At 44.6% G+C, this 27,937-nt stretch overlaps 1 protein-coding gene across 3 annotated transcripts; it reads right to left on the bottom strand.

Annotated features, from left to right (window-relative positions):
* Positions 1-1,292: 1,292 nt before the first annotated feature.
* LOC103111796 (vitamin D 25-hydroxylase) lies at positions 1,293-27,484 on the bottom strand. 3 transcript variants are annotated; one of them, XM_060177120.1, is made up of 5 exons: positions 27,433-27,484; positions 12,491-12,632; positions 7,555-8,187; positions 5,461-5,790; positions 1,294-4,082 (listed from the first exon to the last, which is right to left on the bottom strand). In XM_060177120.1, the coding sequence occupies exons 2-5, from the start codon at positions 12,510-12,512 to the stop codon at positions 3,907-3,909; spliced, it is 1,161 nt and encodes a 386-aa protein (XP_060033103.1). In that variant the 5' UTR covers positions 12,513-12,632; positions 27,433-27,484; the 3' UTR covers positions 1,294-3,906. The 3 variants fall into 3 exon arrangements, with proteins under 3 accessions (XP_060033102.1, XP_060033103.1, XP_007521202.1); XM_007521140.3 differs by lacking the exon at positions 27,433-27,484 and adding an exon at positions 22,465-22,718 and having other exon boundaries at positions 1,297-4,082; XM_060177119.1 differs by lacking the exons at positions 12,491-12,632; positions 27,433-27,484 and adding an exon at positions 22,465-22,593 and having other exon boundaries at positions 1,293-4,082.
* Positions 27,485-27,937: the final 453 nt, after the last annotated feature.

Here is a 27,937-nt window from a genome sequence, read left to right as displayed (position 1 = left end):
GTAAGGCTGTACGTTTTATCCTGAGGATAACTTTTAAACTATACCCCATGATGCAAAGAGTTTTTATAATCACTGTTTTCTAGAAATTCTTTGATTATTTTCTTTGTATTTTCCTTTTGTTCAAAAGTTATTTATTGTTTTTAAACACATACTTTTCCCCAAAATTTTATTATCTTTGGTTATTTGATAGAGATAACAAGAAGTCAAGAGGAAGGGGGATATACAGAGGGACAGAGACAGACACCTGTAGCACTGTTTCACCACTCATGAAGCTTTCCTCCTGCAGGTGGGGACTGGGGGCTTGAATCTGGGTCCTTGCACATTGTAACATGTGTGCTCAACCAAATGAGCCACCACCCAGCCCCACTTTTTAAAAAAAATTTTATTTACTACCAGAGCACTGCTCAGCTCTGGCCTATGGTGGTGCAGGGGACTGAACCTGGGACTTCGGAGCCTCAGGCATGAGAGTCTTTTTACATAACCATTACGCTATATACCCCTGCCCCAAAAATATTTTATAGACTTGATTTTTTTTTCCTCCAGGGTTATTGCTGGGCTCGTTGCCTGCACCATGAATCCACTGCTCCTGGAGGCCATTTTTCCCCCTTTTGTTGCCCTTGTTGTTGTAGCCTCGTTATGGTTATTATTATTGCCATTGTTGACGCTGTTTGTTGTTGAATAGGACAGAGAGAAATGGAGAGAGGAGGGGAAGACAGAGAGAGAGACAGAAAGATAGACACCTGCAGACCTGCTTCACCACCTGTGAAGCGACCCCCTCCCGCAGGTGGGGAGCCGGGGGCTCGAACCGGGATCCTTACGCTGGTCCTTGCACTTTGCCACATGCACTTAACCCGCTGCACCACCGCCCGACCCCCAGACTTGATTTTTTTTAAAGTTAAGATGTACAGGCATCGTGATCCCTCTTTGTGTCATGGGACACAAAAAACACCTTTGGAGAATCTGAAAACTTCCTTTGCTCCAGGGGCCGGACGATAGTGCAGCAGGTTCAGTGCACATGGCACCAAGTGCAAGGGCCGGCATAAGGATCCTGGTTCGAGTCCCCAGCTCGCCACATGCAGGGGGGTCGATTCACAGGCAGTGAAGCAGGTCTGCAGGTGTCTGTCTTTCTCTCCCCCTCTCTGCCTTCCCCGCCTCTCTCCATTTCTCTCTGTCCTATCCAACAACAACGACAGCAATAATATTAATAACAACAACAAAGGCAACAAAATGGAGAAAATGGCCTCTCGGAGCAGCGGGTTTATAGTGCAGGCACCGATCCCCAACGATAACTCTGGAGGCCAAAAAAAAGTTCGCTTGCTTCTCCAGGAACACCTCAAACTCACTCCAAGTATCCTGTCAGCCAGCCTCAACATAAACCTGACACCATGACGGGGTGGGAAGAGGGCTGGCGGAGCGGCTCACGCGGGTAGCGCGCAGTGTTGCGGTGTGCGTGAGTGACCCTGCTGCAAGCCCGGCCCTCGCCACATGGAAGGAAAGTTTGCTGCTAAGGTCTCCTTGAGTTTCTCTCTGTCTTGCTGCCTTTCTACCTCTATAAAAATTAAAATTAAAATTAAAAAAAGGGGGGATGAGAAGAAACGGAATGCTGAGCTGCACCATGAGGCGCCTAGGTCACACCCTGCGGCTGGCATCCTACTTCTAGATTTCCTTTCATTATTTCAATGGACTTGCAGACGATGTTCTCCTTGTGTCTGGAAACATCTTAATACATCAGAGGTGCAGAGAGTCCTGACTTAGCACACAGGAATGTGTCAGTATTCAGCAAATGTCAAATTCAGCTCAAATCCACTTACATTCATTTTGAGGCTGAAATTATTGATGAGGCAAGTTTTAGGAGTTTGAACACTTAATGTAGAACTTTAAAAATGTAAAAAAAAAAAAAAAAAGGGAGTCGGGTGGTAATGCAGTGGGTTAAGCGCAGGTGGCGCAAAGTGCAAGGGCCAGGTAAGGATACTGGTTCGAGCCCCCGGATCCCCACATGCAAGGGAGTCACTTCACAGGCGGTGAAGCAGGTCTGCAGGTGTCAGTCTTTCTCTCCCCCTCTCTGTCTTCCCCTCTTCTCTCCATTTCTCTCTATCCTATCCAACAACAACAACTATAACAATAAAAAAAATCATCAAATGGGTACATAAATATACATGTCAGCTTGTTCAAGAGGGTCATAATTTATGTTTGCTTCCCTGGTATAATTATTAATAGTACCCCGTTACTTTCAAGTGTCATACTATGTAAATTTCTATAGTGGGCTGGGTAGATAGCATAATGGTTCTGCACAGGACTCTTGTGCCTGAGACTCTAAGGTCCCAGGTTCAGTCCCCAATACCATCATAAACTAGAGCTGAGCAGTGCTCTGAATAAAAAAAAAAAAATCTGAATCTGAGTAAATTCCTAAAAACCTCTAAAAATTAAAAAAGATTCAGTCTTTAAATTCTGTGATTGGCTTCAGTAAAAGGCAGTAATGTCCATGACTCCAAAGAACTAACAGTAATATGTCCTTTTACATTTAAAAACATTATCAAAACATCCTGTCCACTGAGCTGCTGCTATAAGTATGAATACTTAGGGAATTTAGGGATTTACAGGGTAGGATAACAATTCTTTTATTTTTATTTATTTTTCCCTTTTGTTGCCCTTGTTTCTTATTGTTGTTGTAGTTATTATTGTTGTTGTTACTGATATTGTCATTGTTAGATAGGACAGAGAGAAATGGAGAGAGGAGGGGAAGCCAGAGAGAGGGAGAGAAAGACAGACACCTGCAGACCTGCTTCACCGCCTGTGAAGTTACTCCCCTGCAGGTGGGGAGCTGGGGCTCAAACCGGGATCCTTACTCTGGTCCTTGGCTTCACACCACGTGCACTTAACCCGCCTCGCTACTGCCTGACTCCCTACAATCCTTAGGAAGATATAGTAGTGTTCAAGGATTGAAGTTTCTGCCTTTGGGTTCCTGCTTATTAAACGACTTGCTCTACTTTATATCTTACTGCCTTTCAGCCACCAAGTTGCAGGTGCTACCATGATGCCATCCTAACTTATCTGGGCAGAGGACCTCACCAATGTGTCCCGGAACCTTCCCTCCCCAAAGCCCTGCCCCACTAGGGAAAGACAGAAACAGGCTGGGGGTATGGATCCACCTGCCAACGTCCATGTCCAGCAGAGAAGCAGTTACAGAAGCCAGACCTCCCACCTTCTGCACCCCATAAAGAATTTTGATCCACATTCCCAAAGGGATAAAGAATAGGGAAGCTTCCGATGGAGGGGATTGGACAGGGAACTCTGGTGGTGGGAACTGTGTGAAATTGTACCCCTATTATTTCACAATCTTGTTAATCATTATTAAAGCACTAATCAAAAATTTAAAAGAATTGAAGGTTCTGGTAGGCTCTGCATTAAATATGTAGATATTTCTTCCATCACCCAGCACCATGTCTAAATGACTCTTTAGTCCAAACCCACTTAAAGGGGCTCTAATTTCTTTAGTTCTCTATTAAATTGGTTAAGTACCACACAAATTATTAATGGTAAGGCCTGGTCAGAGGATACAGACATTAGTATTTGGAAGCCAAGACCTTCAGGATGGGGCCACTGGGGGACCTGATTCTAAGCAAGAAGCTGGGAAGTCAGGCTGTGGTTTGGGTAACCATGGACTCCTCTGAGTATCTTTGCTTCCTACAATGGCTAATTCAACCTCAGCAGTTGGAGAAGTTTGAAGGAAAATAAAGAAGGACAGCCACTGCTTGCCATTGCTTTAGTATTCTTTTTAAAGACACACCTGGGCTCGAGTGGCTTGCTGACGCTACCTATCACTTTTGTCCGGATAAGCAGTGATTAGACTGAACCGTGCTTGGGGTGAAGTGAATGGATCGCTGCTTTCCCACAAAACATGTCTTTTCAGCGTCTTTTTGCACAGATGAAGTAGGGCTGGGGTTGCAGTGTCATGCCTAACCTGGGCTTCAGATCTGGGGCCAGTTCGTGTGGGAAATGCCAGTGGAACCGCTGAAGCAAGGCGGTGAAGAACAGGAACATTTCCATCCGAGCCAATTGCTCTCCAAGGCAATGTCTTCTCCCTAAAGGGGAAAGCAGACACGGTCACTTTTGTAAGATCTGCACTTAACCAAAATCAACGTCGGATCTGTGGATGCCATCTAAGAAATGTGGGCTCTAAAGCAAATCAGAGGATTTGTTTATTTACTTCAGTGGAGCTGAGCACTTGTGTGGGCCACTATTTCATTCAGACAGAGAAACAGAAAGAGGGAGAGTCACCAAGGAGGTTATGTTAACGAATTTCCTTCCCTTTCCAATATTTGTTTCATTTATGACACGAGATAGCTTCACATGAGATACAGAAAAGGAAGGGGAAAGGGGCAGGGATAGGGGTGGGGGTGGGCGAAGGGAGGCTGGGGAGACAGTGTAATGGTTCTACAAAAAGACTTTGATCCTGAGACACTGACCTAACCACTTACAATCCCCAGTACTGCCATAAGCCAGAACTGGACAGTGTGAGAGAGAGAGAGACACAGAGAGGAAACAGGAGAGCACCACTGAGCTACATGTAGTGCTGGAAAGTAAAGCAGGGACCTCAGGCATCAACGTCTGGTGCCCTGCCAGGTCACTAATTTCCCTAGCTGCGGGATTTTCTTTCTTAAATATTTATTTACTTACTTTGAGACAATCAAGAGCATCCCTTTGACACATGGGGTGCTGGGGATCAAACTTGGGACTCCTGCTTTAGAGTCCAATGTGCCACCTCCCCACCCCCCCCAGATGTGTTTATACCTTACAAAACAGACTGCCACAACAGCTCCCAGAAGCCATTTCCTTCCCTTCTTTTATAAGATTGTGAACTTTTCTAAGTTTATTAGTCCCAACCTTCAGTGCCCTTTCATGTTTCAACAGAGCTCAAGCGATGTCACGAAAAGACCTAATCTGAGGTGTGACGTGCTCTTACAGACCCAGGGCAGTTCGTCCCAAGTGACTGAGTGTGTATCCTCACTATCTGTCACTGGTCTTATAATTTGTGTACTCTTGTCATGACAGAAACAGTGCTTTTGGAGAAGTGTGATAAACTGGGAGACAAGAGATTCTGAGTTTCTTCAAAGAGAAATGCCATTCCTGGGGGTAGTGAGTTTTATTCCCCCCACCACACACAAAGTTTTTAGAAGCCAGAGTTTTTCAAGCTCGCTCTAGTTACTAAATTAAGTTGCATTTGGAGTCAAAACAGGGAAATTTGGTAACAGCAATCCTGAAAATCAACATTCCCTCAGTAAAGTCATACTGAAGCTTGAAAAGAAACAGGCGTTAGTTGTCTCTAATTAGACCGTTCTCTCCCATAACCAGCAAAGCTCTGCTTGTTTCAGAGTTGAAGTAGTAGTTTGAGGACAGATTGCTCAAGGTAATGACATCCGTAATGAATCATCACGTTACTTTATCCTAGTGTTCTCTTACCTAGGGAAAAAGGAACGAAAGCTTCTTTCTTGGCGAAATATCCACTGCTGTCCAGAAATCGCTCAGGGTAGAAAATTTCTGGGTCTTTCCAGTACTTTTCATCAAAGTGTACAGAATAAAGATTTGTGATTACCGTGGTGCCTTTTGGAATGGAATAACCTCGTACAACGGCATCTTCAGAGGTGGCATGAAAAATCCCTAATGGAACTATATTACAGAATCTTAAAACTTCATGCAACACTGCCTCAGTATAAGGCATTTTGCATTTGTCATCCCAAGAAGGCTTCCCACTGGGACCCAGAATTAAATCAATTTCTTTCTGAACTTGTCCTGTCAGAGAAGAAAAGTGTGAGAGTTAGACAATTCTCAGAATTAGCTAAAGCACTTCCCTTTGGGCTAAAAGGAGAACTACAACAAGCAAGTAGGGTCTGAGTATACCCAGATTCAATTTTTTATTCTCTAAAAGTCCTATTTAAATATTGATCTATGCCACATTGGGTCAGGCAATGGGTCACCCAGTGGAGTGCACACTTTGCGTCAGGTGAAGGGCTCATGTTCAAGCCCCTAGCCCCCACACGGGAGCACCACGCAAAAGGGAAATTGTGTAACTGGTAGAATCGTACTGTGGTATCTCTCTGTCTCTTTCTTTCTTTTTTCCAGTCTCTCACCTCATTTCTGGGAGGAAGGAAGTTCTATTGGGAGTGGAACTGGAAAGGCATGCAGCCCCAATGAAGTCTTCTTTTTAATATTTATTTATTTATTTATTTATTTTCCCAATAAAGCAAATAAATCTTTAAAAACATGTATGGCACATAATTTATACTACCACCAGCTGATGCTCTGAGTGACTTTGTCATTCAAAACACATAAAGCATAATAAAAAGTTATATGAACAAAACTAAAATTGGAATAACATCACTCTCAGCAAAAAACCAATCCAACCAACCAACCAAACAAACAACAACAAACCCAGGGAAGCACAAACCTAAATTAAAGAGTAAAGGGGGGTGCGTGGCGGCGCACCTGGCTGAGCACACAGGGCACACTGTGCAAGGACCGGGGTTCATGCCCCCTCCCCACCTGCAGGGACAGGAGCTTCACCACTGGCGGAACAGTGCTGTGTTTCTCTGTTTCTCCCCCGCCCCTCTCAACTTCTACCCTATCCCAAATAATTAAATAAGTAAAAAAAAAAAAAAAAAAATGAAAGAAAGGAAAGGGAACGAAAAATAGAGGGGCCGGGTGGTGGTACACCCAGTTGAGCATACACATTACCAAGCACAAGTACCCAGGTTCAAACCCCTGCTCTCTACCTGCAGAGAGGATACCACGAAGCAGGTCTGCAGCCGTCTGTCTCTCTCCCTCTTAAGCTCTCCCTCCCCTCTCAATTCCTCTCTGTCTCATCAGATAACAAAATAAAAGGAGAAAAAAATGAAAGAAAGAAAGAAAGAAAGAAAGAGAGAAAGAAAGAAAGAAAGAAAGAGAGAGAGAAAGAAAGAGAAAGAAAGAAAGAAAGAAAGAAAGAAAGAAAGAAAGAAAGAAAGAAAGAAAGATAGGATGGGTCCGGGTGGTGGCACACCTGGTTGAGTGTACATGTTACGGTGTACAAGGTCCTAGGTTCGAGCCCCTGGTCCCCACGTCCAGGAGGAAAGCTTCATGAGTGGTGAAGTAGGGCTGCAGGTGTCTCTCTGTCTCTCTTCCTCTCTATCACCCCCTTCCTTCTCAATTTCTGTCTCTCTCTCTCTCCAATAAGTAAGTAAAGATAATTTAAAAAATTAATAAAGGAAGGAAGAGATAGGGTTCAAGTCCCAGTCCTTCTCCATGTAGGAACTGAGCTTGGGCGAGTCAGCCACTCAGCCCTTCTCACTTATACAATCCAGCATATTAAGTCCTATCTCAAGGGCTTTTTTTTCCCCTTAAGACATGACTTATGAAAGTTCTTTATTTAACTATTGCATGTTTTTTTCCCCCTTGGCTCACACAGACAGAATTCCTTAGCTAAATGTTTTTTTTTTTTTTTTACTTGCCAAAGACTATAAACATGTGTGAGCCCCATATATATATAAAGACAGATCTTGAGATAAAGAAAAACTCCACCTTGAATGTTCGGATAAAGAGCCATGAAAAGAACTCCCCACCGCAGTACATTGGTGGTCGTTTCAGTTCCGGCGATGATGAGTTCGCCCACCGAGAAGATGAGGTTTTCTTGAGAGAAAGTAGATGATGGGTCGTTTTTACCTCGATCCATCTCGTCTAAGTAAGCATCAACAAAATGCTGAGGCGAGTGAGGCTTCCTGTGGGCAGAGACTTTGTCAACAAGTCCGGAGAGAAAGTCATAGACAATCGCTGCGTTTCTGAATAATTGTTGGTGTTTGCCAAAAGGCAGGACGTCCATCCAGGGGAAGGCGTTATACAGGAACACGGTGGCGCTGGCTGCTAACTCCACGTTTTCACTAAACAACTGAATCATGTGTTGGAAGTCAGTGTCTTCATAAGTGAATCGTTCTCCAAAAAGGATCAGGTTGGTTATGTTTGAAACAGCATTTGTGATTAACTGTTTAAAGTCGAATGGTCTACCTTTGTATGTGTCGACAGCATCGATGAAAAATTTGGTTTCTTCTAAGATTTTCGATTCAAAAGACTTTTGGCCGTACCCAAAACAGCGAAAGCTGTTTACAGCTACTCTCCTGTGATCAACCCAGCCTCGGTTATATCTGGAATTGAGTAAGCCTGAAGAGGGGGAAAGCAGATATTAAAAACATTTTGTTATTTTTTCCTTCCCATATCTGATAGCTGAAAAGTTTTATGGAGTTAACCAGTATGGGGTGGTTGGTTAGTTATTCTCCGTGTTATCTATTTCTTCTTGATTTTTTTTTTTTAACTTCTACAATATTTTATTTTTGATTTTTATGTTTTATTGTGATTTAATACTGATCTACAAGGTTGTAAGGCAATAGGGGGATAAGTCCAGACAGTCCCCACCACCAGAGTCCCGCGCCTCATCCACACCCCTGCAAACTACCCTATTCATTCTCCCTCTGGGAGCATGGACCTCTGGGAGTATGGACCTCTGGGAGCATGGACCTCTGGGAGTATGGACCTCTGGGAGTATGGACCTCTGGGAGCATGGACCTCTGGGAGCATGGACCAAAAGTCTTTTTAGGATGCAGAAGGCGGAAATTTTGGCTTCTGTAATTACTTCTCCATTGGACACAGGCACTGACAGACGGATCTATACCCCCCAGCTTGTTACAATGATCTAGCGGGGCAGGGCTCCAGAGAGGTGAGGTTCTAGGAAGCACTGGTGAGGTTGTCGGCCGGCCCAGGAAAGTCAGGATGGAATCAAGGTAGCACCTGGAACTTGTCTGACCTGCAGTAAGCAGAGGCTGTAGTGCTTCTGCGGATGTGTCAGCTGTGTAGTTGGTGAGGTTTTCATTGTTTTTCCTGCTATAATGAGTGAGACTGACTTCTTCTGCTGACTTAGTGTATGTACAGGAATGCCACTGTGGTCTGGGAAGTGGCACAGTGGATAAAGACAGTGGCACTGGACTCTCAAGCATGAGTACCTAAGTTCAATTCCTGCTAGCACATGTACCAAAGTGATGGCTGGTTCATTCTCTCTCTGCTCCTATCTTTTTCATGAATAAATAAATAAATAAAATCTATTTAAAAAGGAATGCCACTGAGTTTTGTATATTAGTTTTGTAGCCTGACACCTTACTCTATTTCTTGATAATTTCCAGCAGTTCCCTGCTGGAGTCTTTAGGTTTTTCTACGTATACCATCATAAAATCTGCAGCTAGTGATAATTTGACGTCTTCTTTTCTCATATGTATCTCATTAACTCCTGATTGCTATGGCAGGAACCTCCAACACTAAGCTGAATAGTAACAGTGATAGTGGGCAGCCCTGTCAAGTACCTGATCAAAATGAAAAGCTGCTGCTCAGCAAAAGAAACCACCATCCAAAGAGACTACTCACAGATTGGGAGAAGACCTTTACATGCCATATATCAGACAAAAGGGCTAATAGCCAAAATATATAAAGAGCCTACCAAATTTAGCAACAGTAACGACAAATACTAATAGTAAAATGACCCCATCCAAAAGTTGGGATAGCTTATGAACAGAGATCCAAGAGGCCAATAAACATATGAAAAAATTCTCTGAGTCACTGGTTATCAGAGAAACGCAAATAAAGACAACGAGATACCACTTGACTTCTGTGAGAATGTCAGACATCAGAAAAAGTAGCAGCAACAAATGCTGGAGAGGGTGTGGGGTCAAAGAAACCCTCCTGCACTGCTGGTGGGAATGTCAACTGGTCCAGCCTCTGTGGAGAACAGTCTGGAGAACTCCCAGAAGGCTGGAAGTGGACCTGCCCTATGACCCTGCAATTCCTCTCCTGGGGGTAGATCCTAAGGAACCCAACACACCCATCCAGAAAGATGTGAGTACACCTGTGTTCACAGCAGCACAATGTGTAATAACCCAAACTTGGAAGCAACCCAGGTATCTAACAGATGATTGGCTAAGAAAGTTGTGGTATATACACCATGGAACACTGCTCGACTGTTAAGAATGATGAATTTGGGGGTCTGGCAGTAGTGCATTAGCGCAAAGAGCAAGGGAATGGCAGAAGAATCCCAGTTCGAGCCCCAGGGATTGTGAAGCAGGTCTGCAGGTGTCTGTCTTTCTCTCCCCCTCTCGCTCTCTGTCCTGTCCAACAACAACAGCAATGGCAACAATAATAATGAAGACAACAACATGGGTAACAACAAGGGCAACAAAATGGGAAAAATGGCCTCCAGGAGCAGTGGATTCGTAGTGCAGGCACTGAGCCCCAGCGATAACCCTGGAGGCAAAAAAAAAAAAGAGAGATGAATTCACCTTTTTCACCTTATCTTGGATGGCACTTGAAGGAATCATGTTAAGTGAGATAAGAAAGAGAAGGAAAGGGAGTTGGAGGGGCGGTCGCGCAGCAGGTTAAGCGCACGTGCTGTAAAGCACAAGGACTGGTATAAGGATCCCAGTTTGAGCCCCCGGCTCCCCACCTGCAGGGGAGTCGCTTCACAGGCGGTGAAGCAGGTCTGCAGGTGTCTGTCTGTCTCTCCCCCTCTCTGTCTTCCCCTCCTCTCTCCGTTTCTCTCGACATCAATAACAACAATAACTACAACAACAATAAAATAAATAAAAACAAGGGCAACAAAAGGGAAAACTAGAAAAAAGAAAGAGAAGGATGAATAGAGGATGATCTCATTCATAGACAGAAGTTAAGACATTAGAACAGAAAGAGGAAACACAAAGCAGAACTTGGGCCTGTTTCACATATCGCATCAAAGTGGGGGGGGGGAGGCAGGGGCTCTGGGGGCTGGTGCATCATGGTGAAGGAAGATGGAGGGGGAGAGCGTTATGCAGAAAACTGAGAGATTTGACATGTTCTAATAACTATAGTCACTGTGAACAATTATGCCCCCAGTAAAGTTATTTTTTAAAATCTTAACTTGAAATCTTATTTTATCTTGATAAAAAGTAGTCCAAACTATTTATTTACAGCTTTGAAAAATGTATAATATGGCCTTTATCACGAACATTACTCTGAAACTTCATCTCTCCCTTTTTGAAATGTACTAATCTTCCTTTGCAATTGTGGTATAGTTCTTGCCTACTTCACTGATTCGAAGATTAGAGATTTATATTTTACTTATATTTCTGTTTTCAAATATCAATATTTTGACTTCGAATATGGCCTTTAAAACTAGTTTATCTGTCGGCTGGTGACTTTTCAATTTGACATGTAATTAATTTCTATGTTTTTTTTCAAGCAATGTCTTTAAGTGTATGTGAGCAATAATAATCCTAATCTTAAAAATAATCTTAAATCTTTCTTTGATATTAAATTGTGAGGCATACATAAAATTGGAGAATTCTGAGTCTGATTATTGTAAAAATGTCCTGTCATCCACCATCAGAACCATTATACCTAATGCCAACATTCTGTTAGGTTTTTCTACTGCTACCTTCTGATCAGTTCAGTCAACTTTCTACTTTTCTCCCTTGTGGATTATAGAATTATCCAGCACTGATCAATAATAACAGATCCCGTGAGCCCTAGTCTTTTATGAAGCCTCCACAGTTCTTTATTTACATGCCATACTTATCAATAGTTAAGAAAGGTTACTTCCCATTCGAATGTAAGTTTATAAGTAACATGATAAAAAAAAATGTCACAAAGTACTTGAGACTGGCTTCAAAAGACACCTCTGACTCAAGGGCATGTGTAAATGTTATGTATTCCTAAATTGTTTTAAAAATCTGTAAATATGGGGGCTGGGCAGTGGCACACATCACCATGTGCAAGGACCTGGGTTCAAGCCCCTGCTCCCCACCTGTAGAATGACACTTTGCAAGCGGTGAAGCTGGTTTGCAGGGGTCTATCTTTCTCCCCCCACCTCAATTTCTCTTTGTCCTGTCCAATAAAATAGGAAAAGTGGCCGCCAGGAGTGGTGGATTCATAGTGCTGGTACTGAGCCCCCAGTAATAACCCAGGTAACAAAAAAGGAAAAAAAATCTGTTATGTATTATGTGCTGGTTATTTAAGAACTATTTGCAGTGTTAAGAGACTGAATTACAACAGCAGAGCTAGTATGTATTGTTCTAAGCCTGGAATGTCCTAAAATAATGAGTGCGGCACTCTGGGCTGTGACACACCGGGTTAAGCGCACACAGTATGAAGCGTAAGGATCCTTGTTCAAGCCCCCGGCTCCCCACCTGCAGGGGGGTTTCTTCCCAAGTGGTGAAGCAGGTCTACAAGTGATTTTCCCTCCTCCTCTCTATCTTCCCCTCCCCTCCCAATCTTTCAAAGGAGGAGATTCTGAGCCCCAGCAATAACCCTGGAGGAAAAAAAAATAAGAATGAGTCCTGTGAACTGAACGCCCTCCTGTTAAACAGTGCAAAGTTCAGACTCCATGCGCTACATTTACGTAAGGTGAGTATGAGTTAAAGTGCTTTAGTGAATTGGGAGGCGAACATACCTCCCATTTTTGTCATCTTCATGAACAAAGGAAGGCACGGTCTATCTGCAAAAATTTCACTTTGCTGAACGAGGCATTCCTTCACTACGTCGTAGCCATTTAGAACCACCGTCGAGATGCCTCCCAGGTCCAAGCTGAAGATCTGAGAGAAGAAAAGACAAACGAGTGAAAGGGCAGCAGGGACTGAAAACCAGTAAACAGCCAAACCCAGCGCACTAAGGAAGCCCAGCTCTCCCAGTTTTTATTTCCCAGAAAACGTAGGCATTTATTACTCACTGATAGTGTTATAATTGTATTTTAGGGGGATTTTGCTTTGCCACCAGTTATTGCTGGGGCTCAGCATATGTACCAAGAGTCTATCACTTCTAGCAGTTACTTTCTCCTCTCCTCTCCTCTCCTCTCCTCTCCTCTCCTCTCCTCTCCTCTCCTCTCCTCTCCTCTCCTCTCCTCTCCTCTCCTCTCCTCTTCTCTCCTCTCCTCTCCTCTCTCTCCTCTCTCCTCTCTCCTCTCTCCTCCCTCTCCTCTCTCCTCTCTCCTCTCTCTCTCTCTCCTCTCTCTCTCCTCTCCCCTCTCCCCTCTCCCCTCTCCCCTCCTCTCTCTCCTGTCTCATTGCCACCAGGGGTACTGCTGGGGCTCAGCACTGGCATTATGAACCCACTGTTTCCAGTGGCCATTTTTTCTTTATTTCATTTTATTTTATTTGCCTCCAGGGTTATCGCTGGGGCTTGGTGACTTCACTATGAATCCCATCCTCCTCCTGGAGGCCATTTTCTTCCCCACTGGATAGGACAGAGAGAAACTGAGAGGGGTCGGAAGACAGACAGAGAGACAGACTTCTGCGGCACTGTTTCCGTGTTCATGTAGCTTCCCCTTGCAGGTGAGGAGCAGGGAGCTGAACACTGCCTTCAGGCACTAGCAAACGTAAGCACATAAATAAACAGGCGCCCTTAGCCTCCACTGGGCCCTAAAAGCAGGGATTTGTTGCTTCTTTAGCTAAAAGCTGCATAAACTGGGCGTCTGATCATTCACTGGGTTACATATCTTATGTGCATAAAATTAGTCTTTTCAGGGACCTAGAGGCCAGGCAGTGGTGCACCTAGTTAAGCGCACAGATTACAGTGCACAAGGACCCAGGTTCAAGCCCCTGGTCCCCACCTGCAGGGGGAAAGCTTCACGAGTGGTGAAACGAGGCTGCAGGTGTCTCTCTCTTTCCCTCCCCTTTCATTTTCTGTCCTTATCCAATAATAAATAAATATATTAATTAATTTATTAAATATTTTAAAAGTTGGTCTCTTCTCTTGTTCATTTCATCAGGTCATTATGTGGGGCCAGCTAAAGGAAGCAAAGCAGGGAGGAGAGCCTGCCCCCCCCAGCTTCCCCACAACTCCCTGCTGCTAAGCAGATAGGAGCCAGAGGTGGCCATGGAAATACCTCAGCATAAGGATCATGCAAAGAGACTCTCATGCCGGGCCGGGTGGTGGCATACATGTTATGGTGCACAAGGACCCAGGTTCAAACCCCTGGTCCCCACCTGCTGGGGGAAAGCTTTGTTAGTGGTGAAGCCTGCGACAGATATCTCACTCCCTGTCCCCTCCTTCACTCTTGATTTCTGGCTGTCTCTACCCTATCAATAAGATAATATAAAAAATTTAAAAAACAAAAAAAGAGACTCTCACTCCTGAGGCTCCAAAGTCTCAGGTTCAATCCCCACAACACAATAAGACAGCTGAGCAGTGGTCTGGGGAAAAGAAAATTAAGATGGAACTCAATTGTGAGAGTAAACCTGGAAAAATTATTATTTAACTAGTCGCTATTCTGGTATATGCTGTTTACAAAGACTTTTTTAAAAAATTTATTTTATTTATTTATTCCCTTTTGTTGCCCTTGTTGTTTTTACAAAGACTTTTTGTAAAAGTTTGTGGATCAAACTGTTGTGACCCCCAACTCCTTTTACGCACCGCAGCTCCCCAAAATCTCTTTTTAAGTTAAAGTTTCAACAAACGGCGTCTCAGTGTGCTGCGATTTTTTTTTAAAAATCCCACACCTATTTCAGTTTGACTTTATTTCAACTCCAGCGTGTGCTGAATTTACCCACTTTTTGCTCTGTGCACTTTAACTGTATCTCCCACATGTTGAGTCTGCTTTGATTCTTCCCACTGTGGGCCCCAAATGTGTTTCAATGGTTACCCACTCCTTTTTTGTGTGTTTGTTTTTCTACTCAAGGCAGTTTTCCCTTGACTTTTATCTACCACACGTGTTGATTTTTTTCTTTTTACCCCCATGCCCTTTACCACTTGACTTGACTGTCAGCTGATTAGGGACCCAACAGACATATACTAATTCTCGGTAAGTGGCCAACTACTAACTTTAAGCTTTCTATTACTCTCACCCTTTCTTCTTTCTTTCTTTCTTCCTTCCTTCCTTCCTTCCTTCCTTCCTTTTTAAAAGATTTTATTTATTTACTAATGAGAAAGATAGGAGGAGAGAGAGAAAGAACCAGACATCACCCTGGTACATGCGCTGCCAGGGATCAAACTCAGGACCTCATGCTTGAGAGTCCAATGCTTTATCCACTGTGCCATCTTCACCTCAGACAGTTCAAGGAGACTTTAAAGATATGTAAAATTCAGTGTTCCAGCTGAGAATTACGTAAGTTGTTGTAAGTAATAGAGGTGGTTTCTGGACCTCTTCCCAAAAATACAGCCATTGTCAGTTGAGATATGGACACAAATTAGAGATTATTTATTGGAAAATGTTGGCATAGTCACAGCAAAACAACTTCAGACTTACAGTAAGCTCTGCCTTTCTGCTCTAAATCAATGACAGGCTTCTTTGCAGGACTATTCCCTAAATCCTCCTACTTCCAATTCTTCTCCTTCCTCCTCCTCAGAACTTCTAGGGTGGGACTCACTTTCTTGCATGCTTCTCTCAATTCATAGCAAATGATACTGCATCTGCTGATCCCAACCTAATCAACACAATGAGTACCACCTCAGCATGCTTCACTTCAGACTGTGTCCAGAGACGTCAGGCATGGAATGCCAACCCTTCAGCCTCATTACGCAGGTGAGACCTTTCCTTTCATGATATTCTCTAATTCCATTCCAGGTGGTTCACTTCCTAACAAAGTCCCAAAACCTAGATATAGACCAGGTCCCGTGAGACAGGGCATAGGTTCACATGTATCTGTAAATCAGGGCAAAATATATACCTGAAAGCAAAAGTACACAGTAGTCTGCAGTGAGTCAGTGTATGCACCTAGCAAGTAGACAGAACTAAAAAGACACCATAAAGTTCCTAATGAAACAGTGTCCACTTAGACTAAGACACCCTCCTCACCTACTTCCTATTACACTTCCCTCACTCACTCCAAAGCTAACTTTATCAAAGCAAGGACTGCAAAAGCTGAATAAGGGTAAGAGACTGGCAGACTTTAACGATGACTCTTTAGTCACTATCAGGCCACCCCATCAGCGGGGGCCCTAGTCGGGGAGTCCTGAGATTCCCAAACAGACATAAATCCCTCTCACACTACCCCGCCACCACGACCTTGGATTCATGGAAATCCTTTCCTTAGCCCATCTCCCAGTTTCCTCCATGCAGCCTCTGGCACCTCCACCTCCACCCCCTCTTCCCGTGCAGTCAACATCCCCCCTTTCCGCACACACTTCAACTGGCTACCCCCTGTGACTCCACACCATTTAATCCATTCTTACCCTTAACCGTGGCTTCCTAGGGCACTAAGTGACTCATTCCACCCCTCCCTAACTCCTCCTCCTCATCATCCTCCCTTGCCTTCACCCACTATAGATCCAGATTTGTCCACCACCAGTGATAAAAACAGAAAAATTCCTATTGAGCGAGGCCTTATATTTGATGCTTTTCCCATGCTCCCTACAGGGGAAGGAAGTGAGATGGAAGATAAAGCTTGGCCAGATCAGGTTCCCAGAGATATCTCACCCAGGCAGTTAGTGGGGGAGAGTGCCGTTAGTTCTCACTTCTCGCTGTGAGCATAGGAACATTAGGAAAAAAAAAAATGACAGGCACCTTGCTGTGCAATCAACAGTCAGAATAAGTGACAAGTTACCTAGCACTCATGCAGAGTCTTTCAGCTCTGTTATTCAGAAAGACACAGAACCCTACAAAGAATGTGTGGACAAGCTACAGAAAGCTATGAGTAGACAAGTAGATAATGAAGAAGCAGCCAGCAGTTTTATTAAGCGATTAGCCTATGATAATGCAAACCAAGATTGTAAAGGAATTCTTGGGTCACTTAAGGATCTAGATTTAAGTATTGTTCAGATGATGAAAGCATGTACTGAGGTAACAACTCAAACCGATGAAGTACATGTCATGGCTGCATTTAATCAGGCCACATATATGGCGGGCTCAGTACAGCCCATGCAAAACAAGGGTTGTTTTAAGTGTAATAACGAAGGCCATTTACAAAAGAATTGCAAAGTGAATCTCAAACGGGTTGATTATAAGGTATCTGGAGATGACATATTCAAAGCCTCCCTTAGGCGGTTGGGCAGTGGCGCATCTGGTTGAGCGCACATGGCGCAAAGTGCAAGGACCAGCTTAAGGATCCTGGTTCGAACCCCCGGCTCCCCGGCTTCACAGGCGGTGAAGCAGGTCTGCAGGTGTCTATCTTTCTCTCCCCCTCTCTGTCTTCCCCTCCTCTCTCCATTTCTCTCCGTCCTATCCAGCAACAAACAACATCAACAACAACAATAATAACCACAACAAGGCTACAACAACAAGGACAACAGAAGGGGGGGAAATGGCCTCCAGGAGCAGTGGATTCATGGTGCAGGCACTTGTCCCCACCAATAACCCTGGAGGCAAAAAAAACAACCCTCCCTTAACCAAATGCTCACTCTGTAAAAGAGGCTTCACTGAGCAATCCACTGTCCATCCAGAACTTACGCAGGAGATAATCTGTCAGATAACACAATGCGGGGTCCTGGCCCTCCAGCCCGCAGAGGTATGAGGTGACTGAAGGATTAGCCACTTACTACAGGCATGAATCTTAATGGACTGCTTAACTGTGTCACTTGTGTCTTTAACCTTCTAGTCTGTCTATGGGGACGTGATTTATTTGAATATGAGGTATGTATGTATGTATTGACTCAAATTTATCCTAGAAGCCATTGTTGATTGTTTTTTAACCAAAAGTGAAAGAAGAGAAACTATATTCACCAGTGTTTGGTGCCCTCTCCCCAGAGCTTTTACTGATGTTCTGCTACTGTGCTCTATTTAACCTCTCTAGTGTTCAAAACTAGTAGTGACCACGCAGGACAAATTAAGATTTGTCATTTTCCCTGCGGCACTCAAGCTACACAGTCTGATCCCTACACCCTATTTATTTACTAAGACCATCAATAAATCTACTAGGATGATGGTGCCATTAACTCCCAGTCCTTGTTTTACCAAAGTGCTGGCTCTAGTTAAGTGATTGGCTATTTCTCTGATACAGCATTGTTCCTTTATGCCTACATTTGGCATGATTCCTTCCCCCTTTATGGGTGTTTTTCTCAGTGGATTTTTTAATGTTGAATCTGAAAAATGGATGTTTCGCACATCCCTCAGTTTGCTAGGTTGAAACTTGTTCCTAGCTCTGTGGACACTGTTACAGGCCTTCTATGTGCCACCTTCCAATTTCCTCCCACTGCACCCCTTACCCTCATCTACTGACTTCCTGTTCTGGATTGTGACACGTCACTTTTGTGCACCTAAACAGCTGCTTCTCCCTCCTCTGCCTCCCCCTGTACCCTGTGCCCACTGGGGTGTCGGCTACAGGAGGGGAGGGCTTTTCATCTGTTCACTGCTACATCAACACAATAATGACAGGAACGGTGATACTGATGGGAAACGGTAACTGCCATCCACATTTCCACCTCTGCTGGAGCTGTGTTATTTGCGCGATCTCTCACTCTGTCCACGCCACATCTTTAGAGACTGCTGAGCACGTCTCTCTTGCTACACTGTCTTTCTCCTTCCTCTTTGAACTAGTCCAACACACTAAAGTTCCCACAGTACTTACTAATACTACCTTGAGTGAGAAACATTCGCATGCTCATCTGTGGCTTCCCTGCTGATTTATAGGCTGCCTAGACTAGGCGATTTAATCTCTTTCATCTTCGAACTCTCCACAGAATCTTACTTGATGGCTTGTATCAAGGTTTGAATAAATGTCTGCTGTATATCAATTAATGTGTTGTCAACTTCACTTGACTTAATGGAAATGAATTAGCTTATTGTCTTTATGTTTATTACATGAAAATAATCTGTAAAAAACACTTCCTTTCGCTTGGTAGCTGGGGATTTCTCCCTGAAATCTGAGTTAAGATGAAAGTCAATGGAGAAGTTTATACACATGGAATAAAGCTCCCAGGAAATAGGCTTAAATGTAATACATTTCTATTTAAAATTGCCCTTAAATGAATAAGACCTGAGAATTGGCTGTCTCACTTTTAAGAATTATAAAAGAAAACTGAATTCACAAACTTCATGAAAGTAGTTGTCATTTGAAGTGACTGTCACTCCTCATACACAAAGAACAGTTTTAAAGTCCAGTTCTCCCCCCCCCCCCAATGAGCACTTATAAAGATAGTGAGAAAAAAAAAAGTAAAACAATTAAGTCTTATAATCAACATGCCTCAAGCTCCCAGAAGCACAGGCCATGGTGGTGTAGTATTTGAACAACTGATACTAACTTGAACAGTCTGTGAGAAATGGGAACTATTTCTAAGATAATGGGTGACTTCCAGAAGTATTTTAATACTAGGATGAAGATCAAATTCAAGTAGAATTTGACCAAGTTTGGAGTACTGCACCAAAGTAAAAAACTCTAGGTGGAGGGTAAGGGTAGATTTCCAGGTTTACCAAGGGGGTGGGGGTAGTTCACAGGCCTTTGGTGGCCAGAATGGTGTAAACATACACTCCTATTAACTTAATCACTATTCAGTCAGTATGAGAGGGGGAAAAGAGATAGGCTGTCTCAAATTTTTTGATGCATAGATCCCAGTTCTGAGTATATATCCCTTCAATCTAAGCAATCAAATTGGTAGCCTGATTGAATTTAAACAGTGGGCTTATATGGTCAATACATTTCTAATAATGACTTTTTCTTTGAAATATTAAATCACCTATAATCTTAGACCAGGGAGACCAGAAGCAACTGGTCTTGTCACTATATGATATATATCTATCTGTAAATAGCATAAAATGACATCCAAAAAAATCCTTAACATAACGAGTTAATTTATTTAGAAATTTTCAGCTTACGTCTTAAGTCTAAAACTGTCCACTTCATGGTGTATACTCTTTAATGCATATATCTTTTCACTTTTTATCTTTTCTTTCTCTGACCTTCTTTACCTAATGATACAGTTTAACTCTATTTAATTTTACTACTTTCAGTAATGAACCCCCACTTAAAAAAATAACCATAGTTACCGAAAATAGCTGTACCAGCTGTAAATTGGTGACTTAATTTGAAAAGATATATACACTCCTATGCTCATACTTGTTTTATTTGCTTTAGTAAAAAATATGAAGTCAATTTAAATGCCAACTAACAATTGATTGCATAAAGAAGTCACGGGCATACCAAATGGAATACTACTTGGCCATTAAAAAGTTATTGTGAACTTAGAGACAATAGGGATAGGATTGTAGGTGACTGTGCTAAGTAAAATAAAAAGTAATTGAGAACTTCACCCACACTTGAATTTAAAAACAACCAAACTGGATCAGAGACTCTGAAAACTAAGATGGTCATCAAAGGGAACAGGGTCGCATGGGGAGTGCTGGGTTGTGTTTGGTGTGATGGCATGTGAGCTCTGGTGGTGGGTGTACACTGAGCGGTACACATATAGAGGGCGTGGCAACTGTATTTCTACAGTTTAAAAATGTGGTAAACGAACACACCAACCCAAAGCCCTGGCTACTCATGCCAACCCCCATCATGGCCACACATAGCTGTTCTGAGAGGACAGTGTTCTGGTACATGCATTAATTTGGACTCCAGAGCTAGACTCCTTCTTCTTTCTTCTTCCTCTTCCTCTTCTTCTTCCTCTCCTTCACCTCCTCCTCCTCCTCCTCCTTCTTCTTTTCGCTTTTTCCAAACAGAGGAGGGGCTGGTGAGTCCGACAGCTGTAGAGGCCACAGCACGGGCTCCTCAAAGCTCCCCTTGAGTCTCTCCCACGTGGTGCCAGCGGCTAGACCCTGGTCCTCAGCTGGTCGTGTGTGTGATCTATGGGCCAACTCTTCCCAGGACCCCGCAGCCGTGATTCATAAGGGGTGACAATGGGCGCCTTAGAGTACCCACTTCCGGAAAGGTGGCTCCATGGTGTCTATGTAGTTCCTTTCCATCCAGGTACTTAGGTATGAAAACTTTAATTTCCTATGCTGTACGGAACGTTTTCAAATACTTGGTCTAAACTAATTTCTAACTCAGAGACTTAATTGTAAGTTGTTTTTATAATTAATAACCAAGAGCATCCCAGGCGAACCCGACTCTTTCTGGTTATCATTCTCATTACACCTGTGAAGGGAAATTAAGATTCAGATAGGCTGAGCTTTATCTGACAGAAAAAGGACACTACTCCTTATGCTTCCACACCTTACTAGTTCTCTAGAATACGTTGAGCCTTTGTACTACATGTCTGAAAGTCAATATACATATATATATTTACATTTTTTTGAAAGTAAATATATTAAATACAATGGGACCAAAACCCTACTTCCCAGGAAATTTGCAGATGGAAAAGAAAATCTAAGAGCTACTTTCCCCCAAGCCCAGTTTCCATTTAGAGATCTCAACTGCGGGAGGGCTAGAAATACTTAGGATAGGGACCCGGCAGTGGTGCACAAAGAGCTCACACGTCAGCATGCTTGAGGACCCGGGTTCAAGTCTCGGGAGGTGCTGAGCAGTGTTGCAGCTGTCATTCCTTCTGTCTGTGTGACTTTCTATCAAAGAAAAAAGGACAAGGTGGCCCCGGGGGAGGGATGGAGTGAGTCCTGCAGGTATGAAGCCCCAGTGATAACCCTGGTGGGGAAAAAGCCAAAACACCCCAGGATAATGTGTTTTAAAGATCAGAGGCAGAGGGACAGACAGACACGCAGAGATCTCACAGCACTCAAGAAAGTTTCCTTCAACGAGGGGGAAGGGCTGGCGGGGCTAGAACCTGGGTCACACTTTTACGGCCCAGGGTAATTCTCATAATAAAACTTGGTTTAGGGGCCAGGCGGTGGTGTACACACGCACACGCACACGACAGTGGCTCAAGGGCCCGGGTTCGAAGCCCCGGCCCCCTCCTGCAGGGGAAAGGCTTCACCAGGGCTGCCGGTGTCTCTCCTTCTTCTCTCAATTTCTCTCTGCTTCTACCCAATAATAAATAGATTTAAAGACAAAAAAAAAAAAAAAGAGAAAAAAGCTTTAAAAAATATTCACAGCTCTTGAGTCAGTCAGAGACAGACGGAATGACTTCCCCCCAGCTCTCTCATCCCCGCAGTCGGAGGGCTTCGTATTGGCCATGAGCTGCCCCAGATCCAGATGTTTCCAGCTGGGGGGGGTGGCCACAGCCCTGGCGTCCGAATCTCCACCGCGCAGGCGCTGACACGGCTCGGGGGGGGGGGGGGGGGGGGGGCGGCGGCTTCCCCACCGCGCAGGCGCAGACAGGGCTCTCAGGGCCCCAGGGGGCGGCATCCCCACCGCGCAGGCGCAGACAGGGCTCTCAGGGCCCCAGGGCGCGGCATCCCCACCGCGCAGGCGCAGACACGATTGTCAGGGCCCCGACGGGGCGGCATCCCCACCGCGCAGGCGCAGATATGCCGCTTAGGGCCCCGGGGGAGCGGCCCGCCGTGGGCAGCCCAGAGGGCACGGGGGCGCCCCCCCCCCAGGTCGCGGGCACGGAGAAGCGTCCCCGCGGCCCGGCCCACCCCGGCGGCGGCCCTCAGGGCAGTACCTCGCCGTACACCCGGCTCTGCGTGCGCATGTAGACGTGCGGGAGCTCGGCCGAGGTGGCCAGCGAGTAGATGTTGCCGATGAACGGCAGCCCCGACGGCCCCGGGGGAAAGCCCCGCGGCCGCCTCTGCTTCAGCAGCTGGCGCACCCCCAGCGCGAACAGCAGCAGGAAGAGCGCCCCGCCGAGGGCCGCGGCGCACGCTTCCGCTCCGCGGGGCTCCCACATGGCGGGGTCGGCCCCGGACGGCCCCGGCCCCGGGCGGCCCGCCAGCCGCGCCGAGCTCCCATTGGCCAGATGCCGCGAGGTCCCGCCCCAGGCGCAGGCTCATTGGCTGCACGTAGTGCTCTCTCGGCCTCGGCTTCTACCCGCGCAGAGTTGAGGGCGGCCTTTTGGGTCCGGGCGCCCCAGCTCCAGGAATGCGGGTGCCTGGCAGGACAGCAAGCTGCAGGCCTGTTCAGAGTCTCAGCCCAGTCTGCCCTGCCGTCCAGGGCTACTCAGGGGTGTTTGGCTAGGTCTAACTAGGTCGACTGTAGATCAGGAAAACGAGTGAGTTACCAGCACTGCTGATTTTGAACCTGATGATCTTGTCCATTAGAGAATAGACCCGTCAATGTAAAGAAAAATGATACTTGTTCCTCTCCCCCCATTTGTTCTTTCCTCCTTAGTTGGCAATTCGGGGTGATTACTCAGTACTTTTGGTAAACAGTTCATCACATCACTTTTCACCCCTCTCTCTGGTCTTCCCAAACCGGTTTGTTTCTGGGCAGTGCAGTGGCGCAGGGAAGCCATTCAGCTTTCTGCCCCCGTTATCTTGAATTAAGCAACTGATGAGCTATTTGGAAATTTCTGGTTTTTTTCCCCACTTCTGTTTATATTATCTCTGTTTGCTATTGGGCAATTTCTTGCAACACAGGATCTCTTGGACATGGGAGTCTTCCAGCAACTGCTCTCCAATTGTGATCTAACGGGCAAGAGTGCTACCGTTCTCAATCTCTTAAGGCTCATTTTTACAACAAGTAGTTGTTCAATGTCTGTCATGTGTTCTAATTAATGAAGGTATATAAACAAGTTCTTATCTGTATCCCAACACATACATGAAATTGTAGCTAACCATAAGCAAATTAAAATAAAATTGTTTTATAGAGAATACCTTAAGGGGTCGGGAGATACTTTTTTTTTAAGCAGGTGAGGGATTCATGAAAAGACCCATTATGAAGACTTTTACAGGTAAGATCGAATATATAGGAGGTGTATTAACTTCCTATTGCTGTTGTAGTAAATTACAACAAAAACTGGCACAAGACAGCACAAATTTACAGTTCTTGAGATCAGAAGACCCGCTAGAAGGTCTGGTGCACAAAGAAGAGTGACCTTAGGGTTCTTCAAGGATGCCAAGGCTTCCCTCAAACTCATTAGTGTATTGAGAAGTGTGCCACCTGGATGGGAAGGTCTTAAATGACACATTCCAGCATTTCCTAAATCTGAAGACCATCTTTTACATTAGGCCACTGGAAGTTGAGCATTTCCAGTTCACTTCCAGCCGCCATCTTCTGGGCTGTTTCAACCAACCAATCAAATTAGTTGAGACTTTTCTAACTACCTGAATGAACTGCAGTGTGAAGTGGAGGAGTGACTTCATAATCAATGACTGTCTTGGCCTGATCTGACTCGATCTTCTCATCATAATCCTTGCTATCCCCACACTCATTTCCTGTGCTTATGCTTGTATACATTAGATGGGTTGTAGATTCCAGTTCTGAGGAGAACCCGTGTTGTTTTGCATTGTGCTGCCTCAAGGGAGACCATTACTTTCGTGGCACTGCAACATTTCCAAGGAAAAACTAATCCCCTCAGATGGAGGTGTGAAAGTTGAAGTGGAGAAATCTCTTCCACTAGCAAAGAAGATCTGTCAGAATTGAGGGATGCAAAGCCCCCAACTTCATCAGGGTCTTTCTGCATGTTTTCATTGTCCTCCTGTCAATAGTGGCCACCTAAGAGGCTGAAAGTTCGCCTTGCACTGTAGTCTCACTAGTCTCCAAATGAGAGTTTGCAGCTGACTTTTCACAATTTTGTCCCAGTGGCTATAGGAGTTAAGACTCACCTCCAGGGTATTCATAGATACATAGGTATACCTCTTAGATAATCTGCTGTGCACTAGAGCTAGCAATTTCAATTTCTGAGTTCATCTTTTTCTTTTACCACTAGTGCCTTTTGAGCAACATTTGAAGCAACCATCACCATTGTATTCCTTACTTTTCAACAAATGACCAAAAGGATCACATATAGTTATTTATCTTCCTGTATCTTCTAAGTGGCTGATTAGAAGCATCCACAGCAAATATATTCAATATCTACAAAAACAATGCACACCATAGTCTTACCAGTGCTTATACTTCTAGAAATAGCATCATTAATGTTTTTAACATCTAATATAATAGAAAGTCAATTCCAGATACAACAGAAACCACTCAGAAACCCAGCCTTAAAATTCTATTTCTCCCTTTTGGTCACTACCAGGCCACCCTATCATCTGGGGCTCTAGTCAGGGAATCCTTAGATTCCCACAGAAGTATGAGAGCCCTAGACCTCTAATAGATCCCTCTCTTTAACATCACTGGTCACTTCCATCAGGAACATCATCATAAGCCTTCTTGTGGGCCTCTACAGGACCTTGCCCTCAATGTAGAACAACAATGGTAGGGACTGCCCTATTCTCCCCAGGGAGGCTGGGTCAGCATACTCTGCCACTTCAAGAAGACAGGTTCTGAAATGAGTGCAGCCTAGAATGTTCTCAACTGTGACCATGGACTGTGAGCTCAGACCAACAGGGATGCAGAGTATTCACAGGCTCCTGTGCTAAATATCAATACATATGGGGCCTAGATCAATGGAGTTTAGAGTTAACCATATTTATATACTTTCCTCATATTTGGGGGCTATTCTCTATCCTAATCCAGATATTCTAGTCTTATTTCTAACTCTGACAATACTATTAGCCCACTTGCTAGCTATCACTCAGGCAAAAATGAGTAAAGTCATGGGCCCCTTGGAAATAGCATAGACCTAAAACGGACTTCCTAGCTTCTTCCCACATGAAGACCCCTAGTTTCATTAGCTCTATTGTTACATTTAGGTTTCTGATTATTAACAGTTTATCCTGCTCTATATCTTACCACTTTTCAGCCACCAAGTTGCAGGTGCTACCATGATGCCATCCTGACCTCCCTGGGCAGATGACCTCACCAACGTGTCCCGGAACCTCACTTTCCCAGAGCTCTGCCCCACTAGGGAAACATAGAAACAGGCTGGTGGTATGGATCCACCTGCCAACATCCATGTTCAGCGGAGAAACAATTACAGAAGCCAGACCTTCCACTTTCTCCACCCCATACAGAATTTTGGTCCATACTCCCAGAGAGATAAAGTATAGAGAAATGTCCAATGGAGGGGATGGGATACAGAACTCTGGTTGTGGGAATTGTATGAAATTGTACTCTTCTTATCCCACAATCGTGTTAATCATTATTAAATCACTAATTAAAAAAAAAACTCTACTCAGGGCTGGGCAGTGGCACACCTGGTTGAGTGCACATGCAGCAATGTGCAAGGATCTAGGTTCAAGCTCCCAGTCCCCACCTGCAGGGGGAAAGCTTTATAAGTGGGGAAGCAGGGCTGCAGGTGTCTCTCTACCTCTCTCCCTATCACACCTCTGAGTTCTTCTCAGCTGGACAAGGAAACAAGTTAACATCAGACTGAATCATAGAGGAAAAAGACTAAATGCAGTAATCCATATATGGAGAATTTACATTGATGTAAATTTCAAAGTGATAAAAGACAAAATGGGAATTTATATACTGTGCTACATATGGGGTAAGAACTTAGGCTGTGGGAGTCGGGCGGTGGCGCAGCGGGTTAAGCGCAGGTGGCGCAAAGCACAAGGACCGGCTTAAGGATCCCGGTACGAGCCCCCGGCTCCCCACCTGCAGGGGAGTCGCTTCACAGGCAGTGAAGCAGGTCTGCAGGTGTCTGTCTTTCTCTTCCCCTCCTCTCTCCATTTCTCTCTGTCCTATCCAACAACGACAACAACAATAATAACTACAACAATAAAACAACAAGGGCAACAAAAGGGAATAAATAAAAAATAAAAAAAAGAACTTAGGCTGCTAAAAACTGTGAGATCTCTTATGATGAGTGGGCAGGGGGAGAAATGACTTTATATAAAGTTACCCCTGGCCTCTAGGCACTCACACTGTGGCTTAGCAGGTTCACGGAGGGCCTCCGCTCCATGCATGAGGCTCTGTGTTTCAGTCCTGTTACCACGAGAGAGAACCAAGGACAGAGACATATATAATCTTGTGGATGGTGAAGCAGTACTTTGGTGTCTATCCTTTCTCTTCTGAGTCAAGAGACTGAAGAGACAGGAGTGTCAGTGTCCAAGGACAGCTGGAGATGGATGCTTCTGAGCAGGAAGAGAGAGAGCAAATTTGACTTTCCTCTTTGTGTTCTATTTAGTTCCTCAGCAGATTGGGTGATACTTGCTGCCATTGGTGAAGGCTAATCAATTCATTTATTCACTGTTTCTCTGTGTGTGTGTGTGGGGGGGGGGTGGGCGTACGTGTGTCCCTGTCCATCTGTTCTCTGGTATACAACATTAGAACCGCTACAAAGGTGAGGCTCACTTTCTCGCATGCTTCTCTCAAGTCATACCAACTGATCCTGCATCTGCTGATCCTAACCTAACCAATGCAACCAGTACCACCTCAGCATGTTTCATTTTGGACTGTGTCCAGAGATGTCAGGCGTGGAATGTCAACTTCCAGCTTCATTACTTTCCTAGCTCATAGGACTCCTTAATTCCATTTCAGGCAGTGCACTTCCTAACAAAGCCTCAAAACCTAGATACAGACCAGGTCCCATGACATAGGGCATATGTTCACATGTACCCATAAATTAGGGCAAAATATATACCTGACAGCAAAAGTACACAATAGTCTGCAGTGTGTCAAAAAATGCAGCAAGCAAGTAGAAAAATGTGAAAAAGACACCATAAAGTACCTAACGAAATAGTTCCTACTTAGAGCTGGATACCCTCTCCTCACTTACTTCCTATTACACTTCCTTCAAGCACTCCAGAGTTAAGGACACAAAAGCTGAATAAGGGCAAGAGAACAGCACACTTTAATGATGGCTCTTTAGTCACTATCAGGCTACCCCATCAGCTGGGGCCCTAGTCAGGAAGTCCTAGAATTCCCACACAGACCTGATGGGCCTAGACCTCTAACAGACCCCTCTCTCTACTGTCACTGGTCATCTCTATCAGGAACAACATAATGGACCCCTCTGTGGGCCCCTACAGGACCTTGCCCTCAATGTGAATCAACAATGGTAGAGACTGTTCCATTCTCTGAAGGGAGGTTGAATAACATACTCTACCTACCACTCAAAGAAGATGGGTCCTGAAATTGGTGCAACC

The sequence above is a fragment of the Erinaceus europaeus genome, chromosome 17 (assembly GCF_950295315.1).
Source record: "Erinaceus europaeus chromosome 17, mEriEur2.1, whole genome shotgun sequence".
NCBI lineage: Eukaryota > Metazoa > Chordata > Mammalia > Eulipotyphla > Erinaceidae > Erinaceus > Erinaceus europaeus.
Note: the sequence above shows the minus strand (reverse complement) of the source record. Positions and strands in the feature narration are given on the sequence as shown.

Bases quoted from the DNA above. Each gene is read 5' to 3' on its own strand.
- LOC103111796 (XM_007521140.3), bottom strand. From the start codon at position 22,689: ATGTGGGAGCCCCGCGGAGCGGAAGCGTGCGCCGCGGCCCTCGGCGGG. The intron at 12,633-22,464 runs GTACTGCCCTGA...TTCTTCTCTCAG, and splicing joins AGAGCCGGGTGTACGGCGAG to ATCTTCAGCTTGGACCTGGG. The intron at 4,083-5,460 runs GTAAGAGAACAC...TTTCCCCTTTAG, and splicing joins TTTCGTTCCTTTTTCCCTAG to GGAGAAGACATTGCCTTGGA.